Consider the following 19270-nt stretch of genomic DNA (forward strand, 5'->3'; position numbering starts at 1 on the left):
ACACAAAAAAACCAAACAAACAAACAAAAAGGGGGTAGAGGGATAGAGAGAAAAGAGGCACTGGCGACTATTTTTTTAAACACAATCTTGAAAAATTCAGTTTCTGCATCCTGGAGATTTTCAGTTCTGGGTGAAAGCACTACCTTCAAACAAATTATGCTATTTTTCAGTAATGCACGGTTCACGAGCACTATAAATTTTATTCTCATCGTTTTCAACTTTTATAGCTGTTAGAACCACTGGTGACTGTGATCACATTTTAAATTGCAGCAGAACACATGACCTGTGTTTCAGTAAGACCTCTATTTTTTATGTAAATGTTCTTTGGTCAAGGGCAAACAGGGTTGTGCTCTTGTGACTTACACCTACAACGTAGACTCTGTAATGTTCATGGCTGATTAGAGAACAAGGACTTCTACTATAAAACCCATAAACCTACAATTCTGTCTATTTAAGTAATAAAGTAACTGATAGGCTGCACACAGCCACTGGAGAGGAAATCCAGCATGCCTCAGGCTTTTCATTAAGGAACGGTTCCTTCCTGAAGATTTAGCATCACCCTGTGAAAAATACATCTATTTTAAGGAAAGGCAGAATTACAGTTTTGAAAGATCAGAGACTAGCACTTGGCTAAACCAAGAATGCTGCTGCTTCTGGCTTGCAAGTCCTAGTGAATAGCCTCACATTAATTTATTGCTGTATTTAGGGAATAGGCTCATCCACCTTATTAATCTGAAAGAGGCTCAGCCTGGCGTTTTTTTGTTTGAGAAAGCACACACTGTGACATAGAATCAATCTGTCCAGAGGGACCTTTTTTTCCCTGAAAAATAGTGAACCAGTAGCTCACTGTTTTTTTTATACTCAACTTTTTAAAAATCATGAATAACATGGTTCAAAAGCAGGCTTGGGGTTTGTTGTTTGGTTTCATTTTTTTTTCTTAAGTATGCATTCCAATTTAAATTTCCCTTTTATTATCTCAGTTGGCTAGATAAGGATTCACTGTAACAGGTAGCTGTAACAGGTAACACGTGTCAGGATGTGAATAGACAGTTTGAGAAAGATAAAAGTCATGTCTGAAATACCCAGGTGGGACACAGTAGCATCACCATCTTATCTGTCTCAAGTTAACTACAGTATTACAACTTGAGTTTAATAAGCAAATGCAGCATACACTGCTACTGCATGTCCTTGACTGGTGGCAAGAGCAGAATGAGTCTTTCCTCTTCTGCAGAGACTGTGACCACCCTGTTTATCTCAGCTGAGAGTCCAGTTCCATGCAATGAAAGGCAGGAAAGCATCTTCTGCCTTCGTGCTTGAATCTAAAAACCTAATCTTCTAATGAATACACCCCATTCACCTAAGTAATAAAGAATCATAGGGAGTAATTTAACATTAACATATTATTGAATCTGAAGAAGACAGAATTAAATATCTGGGGGGAAAAAGAGAAACAGTTTCACATTTATATTAAAATAGCTGGAATTTCTAGAGATCACTTGCCTTTGTTAAAACAGCTAAATCAATGCAATGTATATACTTTATAAAACAGTTTCAGTCAAACAATCCAGAAACAGTTCTCCTACTCCATAAAATTGGAGAATATTTAGATAAACTGTAAAACAGATATTATTAAGACAGGAGTCCAGGAATTCATATAAGCCATCTGCTTTTTAATTTATGGACCTACACCTATGAGAGAAATGGTAGACATTTAGAACACAGCTTTCTGAAGAAAATAACAGCTTTTGCTGAAAAGAAGCACTCTACAAAAAACCCAGCATGTATCAAACACATCTGATGGAGGTTTCTCAGACCTGTTTGCAGTGAGTTTGACACATCTCTGTGTGCCACAGCAGTTGAATTACGAGAGTCTTTGGGTATGTCAAGACTTTGCTTGACTGCAGGGTGGCATCTTTTTTTGATAGCAGCTCACTAATGAGAGCAGTATCTGAACACACTATGGGACCTTTGAACAATGCAGCAGGCCCTGGAGCAAAGAAAAGATAGCTGACTTATAGGAAATTTTCAGTGTAGAGGTGGAAACTAAAACTCAGAATCACACAGAACATGCTGGGCTGGAAGGGACACATCAAGATCATTGAGTTCAGCTCCTGGCCCTATAGAGCACCATCCTCAAGAGTCACACCATGTGCCTAAGACAATTGTCCAAATGCTTCTTGAACTCTCTCAGGCTTGGTGCTGTGACCACTGCCCTGGGGAGCCTATTCCACTGCCCAGTCACCCTCTGGGCGAAAAACCTTTTTAATATCCAAGCTAAACCTCCCCTGACTCAGCTTTAGGCCATTCCCATGGGTCCTGTCACTGGTCACCAGAGAGAAGAGATCAGTGTCTGCCCCTCCTCTCGTCCTCATGGGGAAACTGTAACTGAAATGGTTTGTCGACTTGTTCATTGAAATAGTAGAGAGATGACCTGTAAACACAATTTTCTTCATTTTTGTGATGCCCAACTCCAAAGCTATGGTATTTCCTAAGAGATGAGAAGAAGCACACTTGTTTTGAAGAAGTATTGCAAAGATGATTCCATTATTATTTGTGCAATTTTTACATTTCATAATGATGAAGAGCATGATGGAGAAGGAAACTCTTCTACCATTAGATAAGCATGGAGTGGTTGGCAGTAAATAGGAATAATGAGAATAAAAAGCTGGGATGAAGAGGCATTTCTGTATTTAAAAGGAGGCTAGTAAATGATGGTGTAATTAACTATTATAAATTTGGTATTCTCTTACTAGCAATGTATGACAGCATAAATTTTCAGCTATGCAACATAATTGCATACACTACACTGAACAAAACCCACTATGTACCTACTCCATAAAGAATAACAATATTTTTTCTAATGTTAGCTCTTGTCCATTTAGCAGTCACTCACAAGCCATACTCAAGAACAAATCAAGCATTTTTAGAGGAGATGGAGGCAAAACCAGAAGATTGGCTTTTCTAGATTTGACTGATAATTAAAGACATTCAACCACAATTAAGATGCTAAATGGTAAATATTATGCCTAGATTTTTTTTTTTTGGCACTTGTTTCCATTTAATCACAACTGAGTATGTGGAGCACTAGCTGCTCTCCTTCACCAGCAGACCTTTAAGGAGCATCCTTAAATCCGTCTATGCATGGTCTGAGGACAGTAAATCTCAGCAGCATTAAACCTCCCAGCTCCATGCAGAGCTCCCCAGGGAGCCTCAGCTTGCCAGCCTGTTTGCTTAGACAGAGCCCTCTACTAGAGCAGCTCAGCCACAGGAGCTTGTGAGGCAAACCAGCAGCACAGTCAGCTGCCAAATCTTGCTCTTCTCTTGCCCTGGGCATGGACACGGGGCTCGGCAGCAACAAACACTCTCCTTCTGTACCACCAAATCTACAAAGGTGCAGTTCTTCAGCCATAACTTCTAGAAGCAGAGGCATTGAGAGTTACACCTTCTGTTCTTCATTTTTTAAATTCCTCTAATATGCATTTTATCATCCAGTGCTAAATGTCTCATTTCCTAGGTCTGATTCTCACCTCGTTCTTTGGCCAAAGAAATGTACAGATAATACTTTCGGTTCTGAAAAAGTGAGAGATGATATGCTAACTATGTAGACTTCAAAGCCTCTGAGCACTTTATTCCACAGAGAACATTCCACTTGCTACAGAAAGCTACCAGGCTCTGCCCAGCTCTACCAAATGACAGCCAAAAACTCCTTCCATGACTCAGTTAGAAGACAGAGGTTAGATGAGATTGTATCAGCTGCACAAAGGCAATGACTCATACAGCAGTAAACTGAAGGACATAATGACTTACCTTAATGACTTCAAAGACTCTTTTACAGGTTATGAACCTTTCTATTTTTGATCCAGGAGTGTCATGTCTCCCATCCACCCTTATAAAAAGTGTGTCGTAACCTCTCCTACACAGCTGGATATTAGAAAGCACAGGGAGGAAATATCAAGATCTTGCCTCTACTCGAAAACTAACAGCTTATAATTTCCTTCTCCTTTTAAATTCCATGCAAGGAAAACTTGTACCCCCAGATTTGAAAATTGTTGATTTTACAGTATTTTACTTTCTGTATATCTTCATTCATATTACATTTTTATGGCATTAATAACCTCATCAATATGTGCCTTTCTGCATCATAGATCTCTGGCCTAAATATTTGCTTAAGGAGAAATAGCTCATATTAACTTAGACTTCGGATCTTTCAGAGACTATATTATCCTAAGTAATTCCTGGGCATCCCTTTCACTACTTCTAAAATTTTCATCACTCTTTCAAAACACCTTGATCTGGAGGTTGGCTGTGAAGTTGTCAGTTTCCACTGGCTTTTACTTCTAGTTCGATAGGAATTAGAGTCACTTCGGTTTGTGTGGAAAAGCTGCAGTGTAGTAAAAGCAAGAGGAAGGTTTGCTAAGGTCTTCCTTTACTCATACCAATGAGCAAGGCAAAATTTTATGGAAAACAAAATGAAATGGAATCTAAAAAATAAGAATAAATATGGTCTTCTTCCAACTAACAGTTCATCTTTCTCATGATTTCAGAAGATACTGTTTGGGTTTTGTTTTCTTTTCTCTTCTTTGATGAGTGGAAACTGACATGCTTAGAGGGTTTACAATTACTAACCAGATGCTGCAATTTCTCATCCCAGATTTTCTGAGAACTCTATATCTCTATTAGCTAAAGAGACCACAAAGTAGCAGTGGAAGAATGGTAAACTTATGTTTTTCTCCCTCAGTATTCAAGCACCTAGAAGCAGTAGCAGAATATTTTTGAATGTTTTTCTCAATGTTTGGAGTTACTTTTCTATTTTCCTGACACAAAGTGAGAGAATGCTACTTGGTAATATGGAAATCTTTTAAAGACCAGATCTGGTCTTTTCATTTCTACCTGAAAATTATGGGCAGACTGTTTCCTGCTACCTTCAGAGTCTGACTCCTTCAATCTATCTCTGGAAATAAACAAACAGTAGCACATATCCAAAATGAAGGCTAGTTGCAATTATCTGATTCTAACTAACATTTGTATCAAAACCCTATAGCCAAAAATCACCTTCTTACCCTTAACATTTGTAACTCTCACACCAGATTTTTGAATTTACTGTAGAATTTCTGTAAATAACATGGTTATACTAATTGATATTGCTTTGCAGCAATAATCCTGAAAGCTCAGCCAATACAGGTAGACTTCAAAACAATGTATTTTGAAATATTACTGGTTGCAGTACCACCAGTAATGAGGTAGAATCATTCCAGATGCACTCCCTGAGTACCTTAAAATCTGAAAGGAAATAGCAGGATACTGCTCTGGGAAGAGAAGCAAGTTTGTGAAAGCAATGCTGACAATATATGAATATCTTTGTAAGGGTTTACATCACATGAACAATGCTCACTTGCCCTTTCCCCTGTGACTGATAAGCTGCCAAACTGTACAGGCTTTGCTCTAGTTCTTACTTCCTTTATGATGAACACCAAAAATTTAGTAATAAATCACAACTGATGAAGTCACTGTACTAGAAATAGAAATTACATGAGAAATAGGAAAATACAGTATTTTTAGGCAAGTACTCAAAATCTAAACAGGGTAACTAAGCACTATTTTAAAAACCTCTTCCCCAGAGGAATGTGTTTCGTGGATGGCAGGGAGTAAACAGAAAAAAAAGGCCAATACACACATTACACTCACAAGTGCAATTACAGTTACTATTTTACATTACAGAAAAAACAGTTCTGGTTGTTTTTTTTTAATTCTCAAAACAATTTATTTTTATAAATACTCAAAGCACGAATTTGGATATATTTGACATAAATTTTCAGACTGCAGACTGACAGATAAATGACAGCAGGCTCACTCACCAAGGATATTCATTACAAGATTGTGAACTGTGCTCCTCAGCATACCCAGCTTGTGACATGTTCAAACAGAATGTCTGTGTTGCCCTCTAAGCAGTCCAGCCTGATGCCACCAGCCCTCAGCTCACTCTGCTGGGGAGATGTACTTCAGTAACACAGTCACAGCAGGTAAACAAAGCAGGCTTTGCACATAACTAGTTAGTATCTGTGAAGGTGGCCTTGTGAGCAGGTAAGGCAGGGTGTGATCCCCCTGCTCCAGCAGACACAGCAGCTGGGACCTGAGCTGGAAGCCACAGGGTGAGAGTGTCCGTGGGGGTTCAATGACTGTGCCCTGGGCACCCTGTTCCTGCAATGCCATGGCCTGCCCTGGAGTCACTCTTTCTTTCCACTGACACTAAAGGAACCCCTGAAAGTTTTAAACCCTTTCCTCTCTGTGATATCTTCACCCATATCACACATATTTATGACATTTAGTCGGCAGTGTTGATCTATTTCTCCCCATGGTTACTGTTTGTGTACCTACTGCAGGAGGGAGTTCCTACTGATCTAGCATCAGGTACTGAAGCTCCAAAGAGAGATCACAGCAGTTTTTGCTGACACCTGATAGCTGGAGCAGGTTTCATAGTTTTAACAACAGCAGAAAAGAATGTGCTGGACCTGAGATATGAGAAGCACTGGGAAACAGCATTACCTTACTTGAAACCTCCAGGTTAGGCTTTTTTTCCCCCTCATTTGACTTCAGATCCTAAGAGGATCTGCATTTGTGATCTGTGAATGTTGCCATAGATGTATACCTGAATACCTCAGCTCTGCCTGCACCCATCTGAGAATGGAGCCTCTGCTCACAAATCAGCTGTGCTGACTGTAATAAGCATAAACTAGGTCAAGCTAAAAACGCCCACAGAAAGAAAAAAAAAATGCCAAGAGCGAGTAAAAGATATTTCATAATCTCTTTCTTGCCTTAGAAGAAAATAATTTGGGTGATTAATTTTAAGATAAATGTTGACATTTTTCACCATCTCTTTTTTTTTTTTTTTTGGTTCTGGGCTGCTAATACTAGAATCATAGAATAATTAAGGCTGGAAAAGACCTCCAAATCAGATCCAGCCTTCAATGGAATACCACCATGTTCACTAAGCCACACTGTGAAGTGCCACATCTACTCATTATTCAACGTTTCCAGGCATGGTGATTACACTGCTTCCCTGAACAACCTGTTCCAACACTTAATCACAGAATGACACAGAAACACACAGAATAAGCTGAGTTGGAAGGCACCCATCAGGATCATTAAGTCCAACTCCTGGCCCTACACAGGACACCCCAAGAATCACATCTTGTGCCTGAGACAATTGTCCAAATGCTTCTTGAACTCTCTCAGACTGTGGTGGTGTGACTGCTGCCCCGGGGAGCCTGTTCCACTGCCCAGCCACCCTCTGGATGAAAAATCCTTTTCTAATATCCAACCTAAACCTCCCCTGACTCAGCTTCAGGCCATTCTCTGGGTCCTGTCACTGGTCACCACACAGCAGAGAACACTCCCTCTTTCTGCCTCTCCTCTTTCTCTCACAAAGAAGTTGTAACTGGAACGAGGTCTCCCCTCAGTCTCCCCTTCTCCAGGCTGAAAAACCCAAGTGACTTCTGCAGCTCCTCACACAGGTTCCCCTTTCAACCACTGTTTTGGTGAAGAATTTCTTTTTTTTTAATCTGAACTTCCCCTGACACCACCTGAGGCCATTTCCCCTTGTCCTATAACTTGTTATTTGGGAGAAGGAGGACAAAACTTACTGTTTCTAAAATATTTAACATGAGTATTTAATATTTCAATATTTGCTTCATGTATCCACATATATGTAAAGGATCTTACACACTTCATGGGAACTTTTATGAAGATAAGTATTGTAAATGCACTGAGACTTCTGACTTCAATAAACATACTATTTTAATTCAAGTAAGGAACTAAAAAGATTAGCATGTATCAAGTACTCAGTTCCAGTTCCTATTCCACAGGCAGTTCTGCTCATGGGTATCTTCACACTTGGAGCATCCTTGTTGCAGCCTCACAAGAGGAAGAATTTTCTGGACTGTAAAATTCCTGCAGACCATACAGCATCAGCGCAGTAAAACAAAAGAAAGCACAGCCATAAATAGGTGGCAAGGAAGGTTCAGTCCCACTCCATATAAATGACAGCAGGACTCAGCACAGCTTGGCCTCTATCCCATTGACTGGTGATGGCAGGAGGTTAATGGGGGATCCCAGAACCACCTGAGCCCTGTCACACAGCCACTGCTTGCAGGCTGTAGGACAGTTTTGCCTGGGAGATTGCACCTGTCCCTGGGGTACAAGAAAGAGGCTTTCACCCCATTCCCAGAGATCTTGAAATTAAGTGGTTTTCTTCCCTGTCAGCCATGAATGGTTTCACTCCCCTCTCAAACCTCTGGCCAGGCTGTTCCTCCAGGAACCCTGTGTGTTTTATTCCCGGCTGGCAGCTCCGCATGGAGAGCTCTGCTGAAGCAGTGCAGCAGAGCAGTGTCTCTGATACGGTCGTGCTGCCCAGTTTTCCCTGCAGACAGGACTCACCTAACACAGTGGTGAGCCTGCAAAGTGCCTGCAGGACAGCAGGGAAAACAACCTTTTTCTTCCCAGACACAGGTTTCCTCTGGCATTGATTTATGCTTCCAGGCATTTACTTTGTAGTACAGCTCATCTCAGTGTAATCATAAAAGTCCTTTAATATGTTTATATATTTTACTAGCTCAGAAGGGCTCTGTAAGTCTAAACACTTATATTTCATTAGTATTTGTGGTATTTCACTAATACTTGTGGCATTTTATTTTGCAGAACTGGCCAATACATGTTGTCCTACTGCTACTTCATTCTTTTTATAGAAAATCTGTAGAAAACTCTGTAGACAGAAAAGTATTTTAAATTAACTCCTTTGTGGAGCTGAGCTTTGACTCTGCCTTCTCTTGGATCCTTTATCAAACTCATATGATACTTGCAGATACACAGAAGTACCACACCACCTTTCAAAGAAAGTCTTCCTTTTCCTTTCATCCACACTTAAAGACACTTTTATGAATACATGGATACCATTCCTGTGTTTTTCAATCAAATGCTAAACAGTTGTGCTGAGTCTTCTTACTATTAGCTCCAAATAGCAAGATATCTAGGTTTTGCAAAGAAAACAAAGAGGGGAAAAAAAAAGAAGCCAGATACCGCCTGAAAGGCTCCTTTTATGAACAGATTGAATATGTCCCATTATCTGCTGCTTTTGAACTTCAGACAACTAATAACAATGGATTCTGCATAAGCCTCCCCCACTATAGTAACAGAAACAAAACTTCAAAACTTTTCCACGAGCCCAATTCTGAGCTCTGGTGGCTGCTGGCAGCATCTCTTGTTGCCAGCAGTTGGTCTGTCCACACACAGGCTGTCCCAAAGATGAGGCCTCATGTACTGAGAGGCAAAAGACAAAAAAAAAAAAAAAAAATCCCCAACACTCACATGTGAGAGGATATTACAGTATCAGTCGCAGAACGTTATACATCCGAAACGTGTGAACCAACAAAGCCCAGCCGTGAGTCATTCCCATTTTGCATCATCTTGCTTTCAAATTGCTCCCCATGGAATTTAACAGACATGATAGGAAATAATAGAATTGAAAAATGGGAACTATTTCCACATAGTGGGTTTTTCCCACAGTGGATACAATTTGAATTGCTAATTCACTGCCAGATGTGCAACCACAGACTCTGCAACAACAATCCTCTTCCTACAGTACTTGATTATTTCTTATTGTGACTCACTGAGTATGTTACAGGATTATATCTAGCCCAGGTTGGAGGGCTTCCATTTTTGTATTTAATTAAAGAGCAGTCAGAAACAGGTAAATTCAAACCTATGTGGCATAATATTTTAAATTTAGAAGGGTAACCTTCTGAGAGAAACTTTATTCATGAAAACATTAAAGGTGAGCTCCTGTCTCAAATAAGGCCTGTGGGAATTCTTCATTGCTTTCACATTCTCCAGAGATTTTCTCTTCTATTTAAAAATATACTGGCAGTTTTTAGCAACTCTACCATTAGTTTTTAGTGCAATTCTACCTTAGTCCCAAAAGATAAACCTAATTCCACAGTGTAAGGACAGATGATAGAGAAAGAACACAGAGGAAGATTCTTAGCAGGCAATATAGTACTTAAATAATTGCTAACCCCTTGTCCAAAAAAAGTAAAAGCACTGGAAAAGGTACGGAAATTAATGACCAAAATTCCAATTTGGGAAGAACTGCAGCATCTTATGAACTATGTTATTCTACTTGAAAGCTATCTTACCATATCTGAAATAACCATAAAGCATGTGCAAATAGATATTTTACCAATTTTAGTACCAGCAGAGTTAATGATTTCCAAAACCATAACACAACAAATGATGCTAGTTTGAACTCAAAAGCCTTAAAAGCCAATAATGAATGAGGAGAACAGACTGGGATTCAGGGAAAATGCAGGCCAGGCACTGGCTGTGTCCACACCAGAGATGCTAACCCTGCACAGGGTAGATGTGAGCTGGGCTTCACATGTGCTCTCGTGCCAGAGATGGCAACGCACACACACACACCCCATGCTCATCTTGCAGTATTTTCTATAAGTTAAAGGCTGCTTACACCTTTCAAGTCTACCTTATTTCAAAATTTACAGTGAATTTTAGTTGGTGACCATGTATCGCTTCTCTTTAGGGGAAGAAAAATGTGTTTTAATGAAATGTAATTTTACATAAATTTGATGTACATTTGGCTCCTCTGGTGGGAAGCAACCAACACCTGTAAAGTCATACGAGAGTTACTAGTCATTCTCCTCTGTGAAGTTGAAGTACTACCAACATTTAGAAGTATTAGAGTATTACCCGATTTTTGTTGGTCTCTGTCACACAGTGACATTTTCCAAAATGTATAATGGAGCTTTGGGGTTTTTTATCTTTCTGTCTATTTCTTCTTGAGTAGTAGATCCAATTAGATGTTTTGATTGCTTGTACTCCTTGTTCAATTTTTTTTTATTTTCAACCTATTGTCACAGTTTATATTCCCAAGCATGAACACAAGACTGTGTGACTAAAATTAAGATGATGGCAAGATGTTTCTGCGCCACAAACAAAAGCGGACATTAATGCCTCTTTCAAAACCCTTTTTGAAACGTCCCCTGAAACCCAGCAATAAATCAGTATCCCAGATTGCGAGGCAAGATGTATTCCATTTGCCATCTGTATGGAAGTTGTCTTCTGTTAAGTGGGCAGTTTTCCTTATCTCTTCCACAACCAATTCTCCCTCCAGGGAGACATCTGCTGATAATGGGCTATTGAATGTCACTGAGTTACTGATAAGAACTATAACATCCCATTGTGAGATGCTCCGCCCAGAGGGAGGAGCCAAGCGTTCCTAACTGGATATAATCTGGGTGTGGGGGACAGCAGACTCAGGCTTTCCCGCTGGATTTCCAGGAGGACTGTAGCCACTCCAATTTGGACTACGACCAACACCCTGACCAAAAGGGTTCTGACTCTGTCAATGGTTTTTCTTTTGTATTAGTGCATATATTTTGTTTTCTTTTTCCCTTTTCCTAATAAGTTGTGTTTCTGACTTGGAGTCTCTCACTGGTTTTGCTTTCAAACCAGAACAGTCAGACTGAGTGAAAGACGACCAAGTCTCACACTTCTGAAAAGGAAACTGATGAGGGGTTGACATCCCTTTCCCTGCCTTTCCATCTGTCGACACTGACTCGGGAGCCTCCAAGAGCCACAGCCTAGATCACCTCTTCCAGCACCAGCAGGGCCAAAGGACGTGAGATTTAAGCCCTTTATGACACTGAAAGGTGTGGCACTGGAGCCCTGCTGTCCACCACAGCTGGCACCTGAACTCACCGCTCCTGTGGTACTTCTCAGCACACACCTTTGAACCCGCTGCCTGATACAGGAACATTTTTTTCTTCCTCAGTGCCCTTGCCTTGAGACCTAAAGCCTTGATAAAACAAGGTACCACTGTTGCCTTACTGGCACTTAGCTTGGAGCTGAAGTATTGGGAATATTGGGGCTTTTGGACCACTTCCTTTCCCAGCAGACTTGAATTCCAGTACCTCCTATAAGCTATTGAAACTCAACAGGAACCCATTTTTTCAGAGCAAACAGATGTTTTGTAGCAGCACTCTCTGCTTCAACTTCCTATGATTCCTCAAAAAATTTTCCCTGAGGAATCTTTGGAAGCTTTACAAAAGGAAATTAGTGCCAATATTCCTTCTTCAGCAATTCCTCCATGAGAATATAAATATGAATTTCCTAATGGGTTGAAGGCATTAGCAGTGTCACTTTATGCACTGTGAAATAAAGCTCTAGTATTCTCCTAGGAAAGGCAGTAATGCATCCCAAAGTCCCATGTGTTATGGATCTATTATGTTAAAAACATGTTATATGTCTGTCATAATTACTGATGAAAGCTGTCCAGGACAACCAGTCTTGTTAGGCTATCATGTGGTTTTAAATGCAGCTATATTTTGAAATATCTGCAGTCAACTTGTCCTTAGATGGGTAACCAGGATCATCCCTGCATCTCTGAGTAGCCCTGCAAGCCACACACTCGATTTAAGACACTAACGTGAAACATTGCTTAAAGCAGAACAGAAGATTGATGTGACCTTTACTGCTGTACTACTGTCAGACCAAAAACACCCCTCCCGTTCCATACCATTCGCATTAAGCAATTTGTCAAAATTCTTCAAGGAAGCTACTCTTCATCTGGTTTCTCTAGAAGTTGAAACTATCACTTGAAACTAAATTAAACTTGTACAACTTTCCCATCTGGTCTTCAAATCTGTATTTGTCCATTCCAGTTGGACCTACATCTGCTAGCTAATGCTGCTTTTGACACTAAGTACAAATTATGTCATCCTACCTATCAACTCCATGGAGGACACAGTCTGCTCTGGCCATGCATTTCCAGCAGTGTGCTAAAGACCTGCAGTGCCATTCTTTATGACTACACACCCTCATGGTCTTTATTAATAATGCTCTTTAATCTATAGAAATTATGTTCTGTGCACATACTTTTTCTCCAGTAAAGTTATTTTAAAGGATATCTTTTTGTGCCAGGTTTACATAGGCATTAGTCACCTAACACTGCAGATGAATACAGACAAGAGCAGGCAGACAGCTAACCTGCCCACGCTCTTCTGATAATGCCTCTGAGTGCCTACCTGTATTAGTCTGGTTCATGCTCTGGTTAGCTCACCAAATTGCCTCCTCCTCCTAGCCAGCTCACTTCATATTTTCCATGCTTTATCTATTCCTTTCTGATGGCTACCCTTGAGCTGTAATTTCTGTATTTGAAGAATTCCCCCTTTTTTTGACGTCTATAATTCTTTACCTTACTCACTTCCTTTTTAAGCACAAACATGTATTTCCAGGGACATTTTTTACTGCATTTGAGGATTTTTGTTCTTTTTTAAGGATTTAAATTATATTACTTCTGTTGTCTTTTAAAAAGTACTTTCTTCCCAAAAAATTCCCTTTCATGATTTAGTGTCATGATAAGTTTCAATACAATTGTTTCCATGAGAATGCTTTGTATAAGATAATATGAAGGAACTGAAGCTGTCTATGAAAATAATAATGAAAAAATATGAGCACTGTAGCAGATGATATTCTTAAAATCCTTTTCCTGATATGGGTTAACTTAAGCTATGTGCCATGAAAACTTAAAAGCAATATGTGACAGGGAGAACTTCATCACTTACCAGAAAATGGACTCCTGAATTTTTTATTTTTACAAGTTAACATTTTGAAGATTTAAAAAAAAAAAAAAAAAAAAAAAAAAAGATAAAACAAGTTAATGGAGTATTACACAAGCTCTGGCACTTTTTGTGACACATGACTTTTTAGAAAAGCATCATCCAGCACAAAGTTCTCTCACTCAGAAAGTGGGAATTGAACCACTGGCTCCCTGTCCTTCACAACAAATTGCAATTTCAGAAGCCCAGCCCTTTGGCAAAGACAAATTCAGGTGTCAGCTCCATGGAGGATTCACTGTCCATTGCTCTGTGAAAAATTCTGAAGGGTAATGCTCCCTAAATTGGGTGGGTTTCCTGAAGCAGTTTCGCTGTGGCAGTACAGAGCCTGAGGAGCAGCCTGCAGCACCGGGGAAGGAGAACAGCACAACAGGTCCAACGCCTTGGATACTGTCATGGACCCAGTGAGGAAACCAGGTGAGTGATACCATTCCAAAACATCCACTTATGGTGTGCAGCACACAAACAAGCCTAGGCTGCATCCAGAGAAACATTCCCACAGTTATGTCCATAGCTGTCTATGGAACTGGACAAAAGACTCATTGAGCAATGACAAAAATAAAAGAATAACTGAAAAAGACTACAACAGAGTATTCTTGCTAATATGGGCTATACCACATGTATGATCAGCACAAAACCTTTCTGTGGATCAGCTGCAGTGATTATTTTCAGTTTGGCAGAGGAACATTCTTTGCCTTCTTTTCTCTCTCCCCCATCTCTTAATGCTTTCTCTATTGTCATGGCAAATTTCTAAATTTGCTTGCATTCTGCAGTTAGGTAACATCAGATTTTGAAATTCTGTCTTTCTAAGTATATATATATATATATTATCCTGGTCACCGGGTAAAATTGGATATTAAGTGGTGATAAAATGATGAGATAAAAATATCTGAAATTTTAGGAATTTGGCTAGTGAGGAAGGAGAACCAGTCCCCATGCTACAAGGTGAAAAGTAGCACTATTAGCTAGGTGATACTAAGGTCTCAGTCAGGTCAGGAAATTTCACCAGAGCCATGATTCTATTTTCCCTTCTCTATTTTCAAATCCCTCTTTCCTTTTAGGATAAATAAAGAAACACCAAAGAATGAGAGGTCACCCTGTGCGATATACAATTAGTATATTATATGCTGTCATAGTTATTTTCCAAATATTTCAGTGTTAGTTTGGGCAAGGGGAGGAAATGAGCAATACCAATCCAGTCTTTCAGAATTCCATGGACAGACAGCAGTGCAAGAGAAGATGAGGGGATCAGCCATTTGGGGATCCTTTGCAGTCAAGGATATATAAACTGTTGTTGTCTTGACATTAATGAAAACAAGACAGGGAAGGTACAGATCTTCAGGCTACATGTGGTGACTAATAAATCAGATGTTGTGGAGTCTGGTTTACTGCAGGAAGGTGGATTTAATGAAAACTTGTGCCTCGCAGGAGGTTCTGCAGCTCATGAACAGACTATGGGGAAAATACGCTTCTGGAGAAATAACACAAAAAGGCACTATCCAAGCTTGGCAAATTGACTCCAAAGAGACAAGTGATGTATTTTGGCACAAAGAATGGAGGAAAATAAATAAGGGTACCCCTGGATCCTAGCATTTCCCACAGAATTGCTTCTACATCTTAAATTTATATATTTGCACTTTAGGGTCAAGATAAAACTAATTAAAAACAAAGCAGGCTCATTGTGTCCAGTTTAGGGCATTTGGAAGTTTTTTCATGTTACTTTTTGTGAGCTGATTATATTTACTTTCAGAATCAAAATATAGTGTTGTCTTACTACAATATCTTGTTACTTGTTTCGTCTGTTTTGAAGAAAACTTGATTTTGAATTTGTGAAAATGAAATTGTATTGTACCTACATACCAGAGGTTATCAGATCAGGATGGTGCAAGTAGTTAATATCTTCAGATGGACAGCCCTCCCCTTCACCACCCCACTTCTCAAAAAGCAAGTTATTCTTCATTCTCTGCCCTGTCTTATGGAAAGGAAATTAAAACTTCGAAGAAACAAAAGTGTAGTTTATTTGTTCACAGTGTGGGAAAAAAAAAATAGAAAAATATTTTAAAAAGAAAGGTAAAAAAAAATTAAAATAAGAAAAAAATAGGGCTTTCCAACAAATGCATACACGATAACATTGTAGACAAACATTATCCTGTCAAAAGAAGGTGCTGAAAGCCAACAGTAGTTTTAGTTTCAGCAACTAAAAATCTTCAGGAGAGCAAGAGGTATGTGTAACTTGTTCTGTTACTTTGTAGCTTGTTCATGGATAAAGTCCAATGATTTTATAATGAAATTCAACAGCAAAAAAAAAAAAAATCCACAGAAAGGGTAATAAAAGGCCTGAGTGAAACTTCCATTTTATTAGGTAAAGTGCTCTTTAAAAGTTGGCTTTCCATTGCAAAATAATGAGAATTTGCCTGAGCAGGAGTCACACCTGAAGCTTCCACTTCCTAGACAAAAGATTTCACCCATCCCATTCACATCTTTCTGGAAAAGACCAACTGTCCTGCTCTGTAGTGCTGTGACTGGGGCACTTCTGTGAGGAAGGCAGAGAGAAAGTGAACTCATGTCTACCACATCATTCCTGTAGCTTCACAAGTTACTGAATTCCAGAATTTTTTTACTTTGTATTCATAAAAAATGAAGAAAACAGAATTTTATGCCAATTTTTAATTTCAGGTCAAATTGAATATTTGCCTAAGTAGATGTTCTTTTTGTTTTGCTTTGTTGGGTTTTGGGTTTTTACAGTATGAACAAAGAAAATAAACTTTTGGATTCAAACTAAAATTTTCTCTCTTTTCTCTGAAGCTGAAGAGGTAAAGAACAACTTGCTTTTTGGGAAGGAGGATGGTGAAGGGAAGGCTTTCCACGCAGGTGAATTCACTGTTTGCACAACCCTGATCTGATCACCTTTGCCAGAAGAGCAGCTGCAGGATGAGGGCTGATGCTTGCACTGAACTTTGTCATTCCTGTTGACTGAGGTCTGCAGGACCCCAGCCCTGAAAGGAAGGGTTCCTGCAGCTTCTTGCTCTCTGTTGGGCAGGAAGGCCACCTTTTCAGAAGGGACAGCTCTGGGCCACTTGGCCCTTAATGCCACATGTATGGGGGGGTCAAACCTCCCACATCATCACACACTTGAGACACACTGAATCAATGGATTCAGCAGAGGCTGGAGCCCAAACCCCACACAGTGTCAGGGCTGGGGTTGGGCTCTAGCCCAGGCACAGCACTAATATAAGGGATAGGTGAATATCTGCAGGATATTTAAAATGTCCTGTAATTAATAATAATAATAATAATAATAATAATAATAATAATAATAATAATAATAAACCTGTACAACTGGATCTCCCATGTTACCAGAAAGTACAACCACGCCATATCCTGGCCTGGGCAGAAGAGTTGATGTAAATTATTTCTGTCCTGTGTTGCTCATTCCCATCCTCATGCCATAGGTTGCTTCTCCCTCAGATATGTTAATATGAGCTTTTGTCTTTTTAAGAAATTTACAATAAGTCAGATCACTAAAAATCTGTCTTAAAATCAATCTTTGGAGAAGAAGCAAAGATATTTTTAGGAAAAAATCCTAGAAGTACATATATCTAAGCCACAAGAAAAGTCCCTCTCCAGAAAGAACCAAGCACAAATCATGGCATTCTTTTAGATTTAAAGACCACTTATATTGCCAGAATGTGCAAGTTACGTGCCCAGTTAAAATAATACAGGTTTCCTTTGAAAACACTGCTGTCACAGATTAGTCACAGAATTGTTTTTGCAGATTGTTTATGCAAAATAACTTCTTAGGTTTAAAACAAACTGTAGTAATATTGGTAATCTTCAATACTGCTGTTCAAATGTCCCAGCAACTCATTAACCAGAAAATCTTTCCCAAGTTTTCACCTTCTGATTTAGAGAAGTACACTTCTGTTCCTGCAATTAACTGAGTAACAGGAAAAAACAGAACCACAAAACTTGTACTGATACAAACCCCAAAAATAGATTTTCAGCAAAAAAATATATACAAGAACTCTGAAAAATGCTGATTTTAGCAGAGTAATACCCTGAACCCTGCTTGGCAGTCTAGGAACCAGGAACAAGCTTACTTTTTTTGGGGAGCCAAAGGAAAAAGAAAAAATAATTTAAAAAACAAACAAACAAACAAACAAAAAAACCTAACAACCAAAACAACTTTTTCCAGCAGTTCAAAATTTCAAGGTGAATATCATAAAGTGCTGCATGGGATGAACAGCCCAGAACAGAGGAAGGTTTTTTGATGCTGAACACAACCATTAACAGCGTGCCCCTCTCGGTCCCAAATAAACAGAGGGAAAACAAGACCCAATTCAAAACTAATGGCGGGAAAACCGGAATCTCGACCTCTGTCTCATCCCATAAACCGGACCTTCCCTTAGCCAAAGGTGGAAAGTCAGGGCTGGCCAGGAGTTGCGTCACGCCCTTCTCTGCTCCTCACTGCCTGGGGTCCCGTCCCCCGCGGGGCTGCAGAGCAGCATCCCAGGAAACGGGAGGGGTGTCCCTCAGCCCCAGCACGGCTGCTGCCCCCGGCTCCGCTCCGCGCTGGGAGCGGAGGCGGCGGCAGCCGAGCCGCTCTGCCCCGGGCGGGATGCCCGGGCTGCCGGGGCGGCGGGGGCGCGGCGCGGGATGCTCACCCTGCGGTTGCGGTCGGCCTCCCGCACCTCCTCTTCCTGGGGGCCTTGGCGGATGAGCGCCTTCAGCACAATGCTGTTGTTGGTGCAGCAGGCTCGGAAGAGGCTGAGCGCCTCGGGGCTGTCGCGCTCGTTCCCCTCCAGGGACCAGAGGTCCTCGTCGTCGTCGTCCAGCCCCGCGGGAGGGTAGAAGGAGTCGTCTGAGGCGATGCTGCAGGTGTCGGGCAGCTCGGAAAAGTCCTCGTACTCCTCGCAATCCTCCTCCTCCTCCTCCACCTCCTTCTCCTCTTCCTCCTCCTCGTCCGGCTCCTGGGCGGCAGCCTCCGCCGCCCCCTGCTCGGGGCTGCTCTCCGCCTCCTTAGCGGCGGCGGGCGCGGGGCAGACCCGCTCCCCGGCCAGCTGCTCGCCGTGTCCGGACAGCAGCACCATGCCGGCAGCGGTGCCGGGGCGCGGGGGCTGCGCAGGGCTCCGCGGGGCGCTCAGGGCGTCCGACAGCCGCGGCTCTGCCTCGCCGGGCTCGGGTGCCGCTGCCCCCTCACGCAAGTGTCAGCCCCCTCCCGCGGGTCGCCCCGCGGCAGCCCGGCCGCCCCTCGGGCCGGGGCATGCCGCCGCCTGCGGGGGAGGGTCCGCGGGGGCCGGTCACCGCCGCCGGCCCGGCCCGGGGGAGCTGCCGCCGCCGCGGGGAGCGGGGAGAGGCTGCGGGCGGGCAGGGCGGCTCTGGGGAGCGCAGGCAGTTGTCAAACTCCCGGCCTGTAATCCGCTCAGCATCGCTGTGAGGAGATTGGGGCTGGGGTTTAGCGGCGGGGCGCGGTGCCGGGGCGGTGTGCGGGGGGAGCGGGCGGCTGCCGCGGCTGCTCCCTGCGGGCACCGAGCTGCAGGTGCGGGACCGCAGCGCCCTGAGCACCCCCGGGCTCCTCCTCCCCGCTG

At 41.6% G+C, this 19270-nt stretch overlaps 1 protein-coding gene across 1 annotated transcript in view; it reads right to left on the reverse strand.

Moving 5' to 3' along the window:
* The window catches only part of ANKRD33B (ankyrin repeat domain 33B), a 43911-nt gene extending 25139 nt beyond the window's left edge, over nucleotides 1-18772 (reverse strand). The window contains exon 1 of the mRNA XM_053956466.1: nucleotides 18347-18772. Coding sequence (XP_053812441.1) covers nucleotides 18347-18772 — 426 coding nt within the window. The remainder of the gene's footprint in view (nucleotides 1-18346) is intronic.
* Between the last annotated feature and the right edge of the window lie 498 nt (nucleotides 18773-19270).

This window comes from Vidua chalybeata, chromosome 1, assembly GCF_026979565.1.
Source record: "Vidua chalybeata isolate OUT-0048 chromosome 1, bVidCha1 merged haplotype, whole genome shotgun sequence".
Lineage (NCBI taxonomy): Eukaryota > Metazoa > Chordata > Aves > Passeriformes > Viduidae > Vidua > Vidua chalybeata.